General features: G+C 40.4%; 1 protein-coding gene and 1 long non-coding RNA gene across 7 annotated transcripts in view; one reads left to right on the top strand and one right to left on the bottom strand.

The window, feature by feature from the left end:
• Positions 1–11,826, top strand: part of LOC107564816 (sciellin) — a 13,145-nt gene that overhangs the window by 359 nt on the left and 960 nt on the right. The window contains exons 2-18 of one of the 6 annotated variants that reach the window (XM_016249979.1): positions 386–448; positions 1,963–2,025; positions 2,103–2,168; positions 3,660–3,695; positions 3,767–3,829; positions 3,909–3,986; positions 5,023–5,091; positions 5,970–6,026; positions 6,120–6,155; positions 6,242–6,289; positions 7,241–7,297; positions 7,368–7,457; positions 8,336–8,419; positions 8,495–8,572; positions 8,667–8,750; positions 9,980–10,063; positions 10,141–10,249. In XM_016249979.1, the coding sequence (XP_016105465.1) occupies positions 386–448; positions 1,963–2,025; positions 2,103–2,168; positions 3,660–3,695; positions 3,767–3,829; positions 3,909–3,986; positions 5,023–5,091; positions 5,970–6,026; positions 6,120–6,155; positions 6,242–6,289; positions 7,241–7,297; positions 7,368–7,457; positions 8,336–8,419; positions 8,495–8,572; positions 8,667–8,750; positions 9,980–10,063; positions 10,141–10,249 (1,165 nt within the window). Of the gene's footprint in view, positions 1–385; positions 449–1,962; positions 2,026–2,102; positions 2,169–3,659; positions 3,696–3,763; positions 3,830–3,908; positions 3,987–5,022; positions 5,092–5,969; positions 6,027–6,119; positions 6,156–6,241; positions 6,290–7,240; positions 7,298–7,367; positions 7,458–8,335; positions 8,420–8,494; positions 8,573–8,666; positions 8,751–9,979; positions 10,064–10,140; positions 10,250–11,826 lie in introns of all 6 variants that reach the window. The other 5 variants (XM_016249978.1, XM_016249982.1, XM_016249983.1 and 2 more) reach the window with 5 other exon arrangements.
• On the bottom strand, positions 4,456–7,115 carry LOC107564819 (uncharacterized). The gene is made up of 3 exons (XR_001606294.1): positions 6,936–7,115; positions 4,877–4,879; positions 4,456–4,466 (listed from the first exon to the last, which is right to left on the bottom strand). It is a non-coding gene; the product is annotated as an uncharacterized lncRNA (long non-coding RNA).

Below are 11,826 nucleotides of genomic sequence, written 5' to 3'. Positions count from 1 at the left end.
ACACACACACTCACTCACACACACTCACTCACTCACTCTCACACACTCACTCACACTCACTCACTCACTCTCTCTCTCACACACACGCACACACATACACTCTCTCACACACACTCACTCACTCACTCACACTCTCTCTCTCACACACACACACATACACACACACGTGATGAAATGCTCCTAATACTAATTCCCAATGCTTCTGTTGCAGTTATGATCCTAACTCACACTCTCTCTCTCTCTCTCACACACACACACATACACTCTCTCACACACACTCACTCACTCACTCACACTCACTCACTCACACTCTCTCTCACACACACACACACACACACATGTGATGAAATGCTCCTAATACTAATTCCCAATGCTTCTGTTGCAGTTATGATCCTAACCCTGGTAAAGTTGTTCTGGGTCAGCGGAAATCAGGGAATGATGTTGACAGGTCAGAATAATATCACTCAGAATCATATCAACTGCCGATTTTCATAATTCAAATCATGTTCTGTGTGACTTCAGCAAACCGCTGGAGGACGATCACACACTCACTCACTCACTCACTCTCACACACACTCACTCACGCTCACTCACTCACTCACTCTCACACACACTCACTCACGCTCACTCACTCACTCACTCTCACACACACTCACTCACGCTCACTCACTCACTCACTCTCACACACACTCACTCACGCTCACTCACTCACTCACTCTCACACACACTCACTCACGCTCACTCACTCACTCACTCTCACACACACTCACTCACGCTCACTCACTCACTCACTCTCACACACACTCACTCACGCTCACTCACTCACTCACTCTCACACACACTCACTCACGCTCACTCACTCACTCACTCTCACACACACTCACTCACGCTCACTCACTCACTCACTCTCACACACACTCACTCACGCTCACTCACTCACTCACTCTCACACACACTCACTCACGCTCACTCACTCACTCACTCTCACACACACTCACTCACGCTCACTCACTCACTCACTCTCACACACACTCACTCACGCTCACTCACTCACTCACTCTCACACACACTCACTCACGCTCACTCACTCACTCACTCTCACACACACTCACTCACGCTCACTCACTCACTCACTCCCTCTCACACACACACTCACTCACACACACTCACTCACGCTCACTCACTCACTCACTCACACTCATTCACTCACACTCTCTCTCTCCACATCGACACGCAAACACCTGCGCATTGTGTGTGTGTTAGTCAAATGAGAGGAATTACTGTCGTTCAACTTTATAACCACAGACGCTTGATTTCAGAACTCTGCCATCTGGATTCACATCTATAACTCAACATGAGCATACAGACCAAATCCGGTAAGATCTGCACTTTATTAAAATGAATATTGTGTGCATTATAACATCTAATGTTATAATATAACATCATTATTTCCATATGTCCTCCTGAAATATTACAGTAATGTGAAAAAAGTTATAGTAAATGGTAAACTAATTTTTTTTTATTGCCTTTAATTTATGCTGGCACTCACTCACTCACTCACTCACTCACTCACTCACTCACTCACTCACTCACTCACTCACTCACTCACTCACTCACTCACTCACTCACTCACTCACTCACTCACTCACTCACTCACTCACTCACTCACTCACTCACTCACTCACTCACTCACTCACTCACTCACTCACTCACACTCTCTCTCTCTCTCTCACACACACACACACATACACTCTCTCACACACACTCACTCACTCACTCACTCACACTCACTCACTCACACTCTCTCTCTCTCTCTCACACACACACACACATACACTCTCTCACACACACTCACTCACTCACTCACTCACACTCACTCACTCACACTCTCTCTCACACACACACACACACACACATGTGATGAAATGCTCCTAATACTAATTCCCAATGCTTCTGTTGCAGTTATGATCCTAACCCTGGTAAAGTTGTTCTGGGTCAGCGGAAATCAGGGAATGATGTTGACAGGTCAGAATAATTTCACTCAGAATCATATCAGCTGCTGATTTTCATAATAATTCAAATCATGTTCTGTGTGACTTCAGCAAACCGCTGGAGGACGATCAAACCTCTGCCAACTCTGGGACGTCCGTCAGCTCCTTAACCAAGAGGTGCACTATCAATATATCATCATCTATATGTATTTCTGCTGTATATACACTACCAGTCAAAAGCTTTTGAACAGTAAGATTTTTCATATTTTGAAAGACGTCTCTTCTGCTCACCAAGCCTGCATTTATTTTACCCAAAGTACAGCAAAAACAGTACAATTTTGAAATATTTTTTACTATTTAAAATAACCGCTTTCTATGTTAAAGGGGTCATATGATGTTGCTAAAAAGAACATTATTTTGTGTATTTGGTGTAATGAAATGTGTTTATGCGGTTTAAAGTAAAAAAAACACATTATTTTGCACATACTGTACATTATTGTTGCTCCTCTATGCCCCGTCTTTCTGAAATGCGTCGATTTTTACAAAGCTCATCGGTCTGAAAGCGAGGTGTGCTGTGATTGGCCAGCTATCCAGTGCGTTGTGATTGGCCGAATACCTCAAGCGTGTGACGGAAATGTTACGCCCCTCACCATACTGTGCTGCCCTGTCCGGCCGGAGCGATGAGACAAACACATTAAAACCCATTATAAACCAGGCATTCGTTGCATCCAGTGGAGACATAATTACTGATTATAATGACTTATACTGTCTTTTTACGTTTATAAAGAATATCTCTTTGGATTTGAGACTTTAGTCTTTGCAACTTTACAGATCTTCTTTATGCACCAAGAGCTTGTAACACTCCAAAGAGAAAGGAACAATTGAAATCGCATCATATGACCCCTTTAATCTCTGTTAAACTGTAATGTATTTCTGTGATGTGCAGCTGTATTTTCAGCATCATTACTGCAGTCTTCAGTGTCACATGATCTTCAGAAATCAGTATAATATGTTGATCTGCTGCTCGAGAAACATTTCTGATTATTATTATTATGTTGAAAACAGCTGAGTAGAGTTTTTTCAGGTTTCTTTGATGAACAGAAAGTTCAGAAGAGCAGCCTTCATGATCACTTTTGATACATTTAAAGCATCCTTGCTAAGTAAAAGTATTAATTTCTAGAATTTCTTTCCCAAAATGATACCGACTCCGTTTTTGAGTGGTAGAGTGTATAATGTTACAAAAGCTTTTTATTTCAGATAAATGCTGATCTCTGGATCTTTCTATTCATCAAAGAATCCTGAAAAGAATTTACTTTTTTTGTTTGTTTATATTAAATATTTTTTTAAATATTGATAATAATAATAATGTTTTTTGAGCAGCATATTATACTGATTTCTGAAGATCATGTGACGCTGAAGACTGGAGGAATGATGCTGAAAATACAGCTGCACATCACAGAAATACATCACAGTTTAACAGAGATTCACACAGAAAACAGCTATTTTAAATAGTAAAAATATTTCACAATATTACTGCTGTACTTTAGATCAAATAAATGCAGGCTTGGTGAGCAGAAGAGACTTCTTTAAAAGCCATTTAAAATCTTACGTGCTCAAAAACGTTTGACTGGTAGTGTATGATGTTGAATGATTTGTTTCTCGTTGTAGATTCGGTGGCAGTCAGGAGCTGCTCAACAAAAGCAGGTTGGTTTGTGTTGGTTTGTTTCTGGTGACTCAGATTCTCCGAGGTCTGACTCTTCTGTCATCCGCAGCATCACGAGCACTAAGAGCGGAGCCGTCTCCATCTCATCGCCCTCCAAACCTCCGCTCCCTGTCAAGTGAGAGCCGCTGCAGCACACAGAACATGCTGAGGTTTAGTGTGTGAGTCTGTTAAGCGTGTGACTCGCTCTGTTGCAGGAATCCGGCGCTCAAGACTCCCAGCGGCTCCAGCTTCACAGCGAGGGTGTTCTCCGGAGCAAACACCAGCAGCAAACCGTAAGTCAACTAGAGCACTGCTTAGGGCTTAAAGCAGTAGCTCACTCTCAGGATGAAAATTCTGCCATCGTTTACTCACCACTCATGTATGAGTTTCTTTCTTCTGTTGAACACAAACGAAGATATTTTTCCGTAGTAGTTTTTTTTCCTGCTTTGGAAGTCAATGGTGCTCATCAGCTGTTTGGATACCAACATTTTCAGAGTTCGGAATGTTACTTTTAAAATGTATCAGGTTACAGTTTACAAGCTACCCTATTTGAAATGTAACAAGTAATGTAACCATTTCAAATACTTTATTAAAGTAGTGTAACTGATTACATTTGATCACTTTTAAATTTCTAACAAATGTTAAACGTTTTGAAACATGTAAAGCAGGCCGGGTTAACCTTACAGTAGTGCTCTGGTTACTCTCAGAATCCTTCATCATTTGAATTAAGATTATAATAATTGAATTTAAAGCACAGCCACCACAAAATCAGACTTTAGCTCCTTTTTTAACTTTGAGATCGTTCTGAGGTTAAATGCAGATTTAAAGTATAGTTTAATAACTATGATACTGTTTTTGAAATTTAATCTTGCATAGAAACACTGGCATCTAACAGTTAATCTTAAAAAAATAAAGCATATACATAAACCCAAATATACAGTTATGGAATAAGCATGTGTCCTAAACTCCTGAAACATTGGGGTCTCATATTTTAGAGCAGTCTCAGAATCAATTAAATCTGTGTGTTTGTGAAAAAAAATTAGATGTAGCCCCCGTTTGTCATCTTTAAAAATTTCATAAGTAACTGTAATTTAATTACAAATTTTTCTCAGTAACTGATTACAGTTACATTTTTTGTAATTAAATATGTAATTCCGTTACATGTAACTAGTTGCTCCCCAACTGACTTAAAAAAAAAAAAAAATCTTCGTTTGTGTCCCGCAGAAGAAAGAAACTCATGCAGGAGGGTGAATACATTTTTAAAGTGAACTAATCCTTTAACACAGGAGTGTTAGTTGAGTTGCTTTCTGCTCATGTTTGTGTGTGCAGGTCAAGTCCTGTTAAACGAGCGTTTGCTGAGAAGCTTCCGGAGGTCACCGCGTCTCAGAATACTGACGGGTGAGTCGAGTGTGTTCTGCCATTCAACTTCATTTCAAACCATTAACATAATTCTTTACTTACAATAAATGCTAACTGAAATAAACTTAATTATTTCAGCTAGTTTCAAATGCAGCATTTCTCATTTTAATTTAGTTGATCTTTTTGTACTAAAATAACTAAAACGGAAATAAAAATTACTAAAAACTATATAGACAAAACTACTAAAAGTGACAAAAACACACAACATAAAATACAAAATTAAATAGAAAAAAAACTATATAGACATGCATATAACTACTAAAATGATATATATACAGTCAGGTCCGTATATATATTTGTGTGTGTGCATATATATACAGTATATATATATAATATATCTATATAACTACTAAAATGATATATATACAGTCAGGTCCGTATATATATTTGTGTGTGTGCATATATATACAGTATATATATATAATATATCTATATAACTACTAAAATGATATATATACAGTCAGGTCCGTATATATATATATATATATATATTTGTGTGCATGCATATACTGTATATATATATATTATATAACTACTTAAAATGACAAAAACATACAACATAAAACCCAAAGTTAAACAGAAAATGCAAAAATATAAAAATATATGCAAAAATATTTCAGTAATTCAACAACAAATTTGCATTCACAATTAAACATCACATTTCTCTGATGTCAGTTACCGTTCACGTGACGTTCAGGTAAACAAATAAAATATTCCGTCTTTTTTAGTAAATGTTACGCTTTGTTTGTATTTTGTAATATGGTTACATTTTTTGTTTTAATTAATTCCATCAACTCAAGTATGAGATGTTACACGTATAGTTTCAGTTTGATTTGAGTTTTTAATGTTTTGAACAGAATCGCTAAGAGCAGCAGCGACGGAGCGGCTCCATCGACTCCTCCGTCGTCTGTGACGTGAGTCTGTTTAATGTGTGAGCTCTGATCTCCAGTCAGAGGAAAGCTGGAGTCTCTAATATCATCTGTGTGTGTTTTTATTGATGTAAACAGCGTCTCGTCGTCAGCAGCTCCTGCAGCCACGTCCACGTAAGTCCTGTTCAGACAAAACCAGATCTGAATGACGAGCTCCTCACGTTCTGCTTCAGATGAAGATGTTTTTATTGATTCCGCAGCGGTGTGAAGAGTCCAGTGATCCCGCCCGCCGTGAAGAGCCCAAGCAGGTGAGATTCATCAGCAGACGTCATCAGTCTCCATCATCTGTAGGGTTGAGTATCATTTGAATTTTATAATTTGCTGAAAAAAACAATAGAAGCATCACAGAAAATTCGAATGGTTTCCACTACAAATACCATTACAAACCATCAACTTTTAACCATTAAAACCATTAAAAATGGTTTTCTGTAGTGTGTTTTGGGACATATTTCATTAGGATTTATTGGTTTTAACAAGCCACCAATAGACGTGACCAGCAGAAACCCATAGCAGTTTCCATTAAAACCAGTAAAACCATTACAACTTTTTCAGTTTGATTTCAGTGATGGTGTCTGTTGTTGTTTTTCAGCAAAAAATGAAGTCAAACATTTATTCTGTGTCTTTTACAAAGCGTTCTGTTGCAGCTGAATAACACTCAGGCCTACAAGAGGAACTTTTGCCTATGCTTTCAACAAAAATACCACCGCAAACACAACTAGACTAATATACGTTTCAAATATTAACGTGTTACAGACAAGTAAACAGTCAGTAATAAAACGGGAACAAACGAATCAATTAGAAACGGCATAAATGCATACAACTGAACCAAATTGCAAGTACAGAAACGAATTAAAAGTTTAAAAACTTTTCTTTTCATAAATATAGATCAATTACAGTTATTAAAGATATTCAGTCAAGATCGGTGAATGATTTTCTGTTGTTCTTTGATTAGTGTTAATGACAGGCAGTGCGTTTATTAGACTGCTGTCTCTTTAACCCCGAACGCTCGCAGAACTAAAAACACTGTAATACTGCGATTTCTCTCATGTTTACCTTCACTTAAGACAAAAACGGCTGTGTTTACTTAAATCGAACACAGGAATCGTTAAGCAGAATTGAAATGCACACGTCTTATCGAATACCCGGTTCTTGATACCCAACATAATCATCTGTCTCCTGATGTTGCTGTCTGTTCTCAGGAGTGAAAGCGTGTCCGTCTCATCGCTGGTGTCCACGTCCTCAACACCGACGGCTCAGTAAGTGACTTCACACTGACGCTCATCTGAATGTGTGCCATGATCTCTGATTCATCTGTTCATGAAACAGAACCGTCATCACAAACACCAAAACATCCTCCTCGATGCTGGAAGAGACTCCAAAACCTGCAGAGAAACCCTCGGTGGACCTGAAGCTCAGGTACGAGCTCACGTGAAGAACATGATTCAACCGTTCACAGCAATAGTGCAGCCAAACATGAACGTGCTGAAAATGTGCTCACCCTCAGTTCATCCGAGATCAGGATGAGTGAGTTTCTTCATCAGGTTTGTAGAAATGTAGCACTGCATCAGTGTCTCAGCAATGGATGCTCTGCAGTGAATGGGTGCCGTCAGAATGAGAGTCCAAACAGCTGATAAAAACATCACAATAATCCACAGCACTCCAGTCCATCAGTTAACATCTGGAGAAGACAAAAGCTGAAACACATCCAGCATTAAGATGCTTTTAACTCAAATACATTGAGTCCATAATCCATAATAACACTTCCTCCAGTGAAGAAGTGCATCTGCTGTTGTCTCTCGCATCAAAATCCAGCCACATATGTGTTTAGAGCTGTTTAAACGCTGCTTGATCTGTGCAGATTTCTCTCCTGATTCACACCAGAACACTGACTCACTGGAGGAAGCGTTATTATGGATTATGAACTCAATGTATTTGAGTTAAAAACGTCTTAATGCTGGATGTGTTTCAGCTTTTGTCTTCTCCAGATGTTCACTGATGGACTGGAGTGCTGTGGATTATTGTGATGTTTTTATCAGCTGTTTGGACTCTCATTCTGACGGCACCCATTCACTGCAGAGCATCCATTGCTGAGACACTGATGCAGTGCTACATTTCTCCAAACCTGATGAAGAAACAAACTCATCCTGATCTTTTCTTCTCAAGTGCACACATTTAAAAATGGAAGCTGATCACCTGAGAGAAGTCTGTCAAGATCCAGATATGATATTTTGATTAAACGGATTAAACATTTGACGCTGACTTTAACACATGTGATCGTGTTCATTCACATGCAGTGAGATCAGTTATTCTTCAGCTCGCTCTCCGTCGTCTCCACCGGCTGTGACTCTGAACACACGCTACAGCTATCAGACTCCCAGGTAACGCTGTCAGATACTTCACTCTCGTTTACGGCACAACTTCAGGACACTCATTCATGATGTGTTTTCCATCAGCGCTCCGCTGGACGATCTTGCTGACACTTTATTGCCGACCCGGTCTGGAAGCGTTCAGTCACCACCTGTCCGCTCACAGTAAGATCGTTTGAGCACTCTCTAGCTCTAGACATGATGATAACTCATCATCAGATCATGTTGATGCACACGTGAACTTTTCTCTTTATATCAGGACACAAGTCACGACTGTTTATTCAGAGATTCCCGCTGCATCACCGACTCTGCGCTCGCCTCTGCAGACACTGGAGTCCAGCAGGTCAGAGATTCACTCGTTCAAGGACAGTTTTGGGGAAAGTTACTTTTAAAAGTAATGCATTACAGTATTGCGTTACTCCATAAAGAAGTAACTGATTGTGTAGTTACTTTTTATGCAAAGTAATGCATTGTTACTTTTGTGTTACTTTTTGTCAGCTGGGCTGGGCTTGCTTAATTCTTTTTAATAACCCAATAGAAAACACAAAAGTTATATTTTGGCAACTATAAGGGTCCTTTCACACCAACATTTTTAATTAATAAGCCTCAGGCTGAAGGAAGAGTCTCAGCACTGACTCCTGATTTCTGTCACCATGGCAACACCAGAGCTGTCACTCAGTGCATGGAAACAAAGTAACTGCTGCTACTGATTTCAAAATGTAACCCAGATATCTTGCATTAACGTAATCAGATTACTTTTTAAGTAACTAGTAAAGTAACGCATTACTGTTTAAATTAAGAAGGAAATATCAGAGTTACTTTTTGAAATCAGAAGCAGCAGTTACTTAGTTTCCATGTGTTGAGTGACAGCTCTGGTGTTGCCATGGAGACAGAAATCAGGAGTGAGTGCAGAGTGTTGTGTGTGAACATGATCTTACTGTAGCTCTAGACTCAATATCAACATGTGTTTACTCATCTCACTGCACACAAACACATTCAGTGCTCCTCACAATCAATACAAACATTGTATATGCAAACCTGCAATAATTAAATACGTTAAATAAGAATTGAATCCCATTTTATTAACAATGTGTTTGCTACTGATCTTCGATGATTCACTTCAATCATACTAATAAGCAGAAATGACACATTAGTGTTTAATTGGAGTTGCTGCTGAATAGTGCTGAACTTTCTTCTGCTGTGATTAGTTTGAGCTGCGCACGCTACTGTACAGACGAGAATTCACATTTCCTTCAGCCTGAGCCGGATTCAGTTCACTTCTGCTGTGAAAGCGCTTTTACATTTGTAAAAGAAGAGCTTTTTTATATTACAAACTAACAAGCAAGCCCTGCCCAGATTTAAAAAGTAACGTAACGCATTACTTTCCATAAAAAGTAACTAAGTAACGTAATTGGTTACTTCTTAGGGAGTAACGCAATATTGTAACGCATTACTTTTAAAAGTAACTTTCCCCAACACTGATTATTAGTTACTTAAAGTAATCTGATTACGTAACTTGCGTTACCCCCAACACTGTGTTGATGCACACGTGAACTTTTCTCTTTATATCAGAACACAAGTCAAGACTGTTTATTCAGAGATTCCCGCTGCATCGCCGACTCTGCGCTCGCCTCTGCAGACACTGGAGTCCAGCAGGTCAGAGATTCACTCATTCATGAAGTTCAGGACTTTATTATTTTATCTAGTGTACTGTAAGCGGATGTTTTGTGCAGGACGGTCAGCAGCCGGGATGTTTGTACGGTCTGTGGGAGACCCATCGCTGGATCAGAGAGGATGATTCTGGAAGATCTGAAGATCATCAGCCACGCGTCATGCTTCAGGGTAAAACATCAGTCGTGTGACGTGTGTCTGAATGTGGATCTGATGCTCAGAGCTGAACTCTGATGTGACACACACGTCTGTGTTTGTGTGTGTCTGTGTGTGTGCGTGTGTGTGTGTGACGTGTGTGTGTGTGTGTGTGTGTGTGTGACGTGTGTGTGTGTGAGAGAGAGTGTGTGTGTGAGAGAGAGTGTGTGTGTGTGTGAGAGAGAGAGTGTGAGAGTGTGTGTGTGTGTGCTTGAATGTGTGTGTGTGTGTGTGTGTTTGTGTGAGTGAGTGTGTGTGGTTGTGGTGCTGTGTGCGTGTGTGGTATTGCTCAGCGTGCGTGGGCATCCGTCCTTCAGTGTTATACATGAGCAGCCCATGTGTTGGAAGTCCTCTCAGCAGGATACAATAGTGTACCTTTATTTCAGTCTAGTAGATCACACCATGAGCTCCATTACTGTGAGTGCTCTGAAACCAGCACTGATTGAGTTTGTTTATTTTGTTGACATTTTCAGTACTAAGAAAATATGATTTTCATAGCTAATTCCACGTTTTTTGGATATTTGGAGAGGATATTGATCTTTGAACTCCTTAAGTATGTATAAGTGTATGTTTGTGTGTGTGACAGGAAGAGAAAGAGTATATGTTCTGGCCAGGACTGCCTCCCACATTAGCTCCAGGGATTACACAAGCAGATGAGTGGGTGGCATGTAAAAACAATGAGGGGGCTGCCGTTCGACTCCAAATCTAGAATCTCACACCTCTCTATGTATACAGACACTTGTGAACTCGCTCCACTGTGGGCTTAGATTGGCACAAACAACAGCTGCTGGTAAAGTTTCTTCTGCGCTAACCATAAATAAATGCAAAGAATAAAGAGAGAGAGAGAGAGAGAGAGAGTGTGTGTGTGAGTGAGTGTGTGTTTGAGTGTGACGTGTGTCTGAGACGTGTGTGTGAGACGTGAGAGTGAGAGTGAGTGTGTGTGAGAGAGAGAGTGTGAGTGTGTGTGTGTGTGTGTGTGTGTGTGAGAGAGAGAGAGAGAGAGAGAGAGAGAGAGAGAGAGAGAGAGAGAGAGAGAGAGAGAGAGAGAGAGAGAGAGAGAGAGAGAGAGAGAGAGAGAGAGAGAGAGAGAGAGAGAGAGAGAGAGAGAGAGAGAGAGAGAGAGAGAGAGAGAGAGAGAGAGAGAGAGAGAGAGAGAGAGAGAGAGAGAGAGAGAGAGAGAGAGAGAGAGAGAGAGAGAGAGAGAGAGAGAGAGAGAGAGAGAGAGAGAGAGAGAGAGAGAGAGAGAGAGAGAGAGAGAGAGAGAGAGAGAGAGAGAGAGAGAGAGAGAGAGAGAGAGAGAGAGAGAGAGTGTGTGTGTGTGTGTGTGTGTGTGAGAGAGTGTGAGAGTGAGTGTGTGTTTGAGTGAGTGTGACGTGTGTGAGACGTGTGTGTGTGTGACGTGTGAGACGTGTGTGTGTGACGTGTGTGATGTGTGTGAGAGAGTGTGAGAGTGAGAGTGAGTGTGTGTGAGAGTGTGTGTGAGTGAGAGAGAGAGAGAGAGAGAGAGAGAGAGAGAGAGAGTGTGTGTGTGTGTGTGTGTGTGTGTGTGTGTT

Source organism: Sinocyclocheilus grahami, unplaced genomic scaffold (genome assembly GCF_001515645.1).
Source record: "Sinocyclocheilus grahami isolate Dianchi unplaced genomic scaffold, SAMN03320097.WGS_v1.1 scaffold965.1, whole genome shotgun sequence".
Taxonomy (NCBI): Eukaryota; Metazoa; Chordata; class Actinopteri; order Cypriniformes; family Cyprinidae; genus Sinocyclocheilus; species Sinocyclocheilus grahami.
This window is presented reverse-complemented; position numbering and strand designations above follow the sequence as displayed.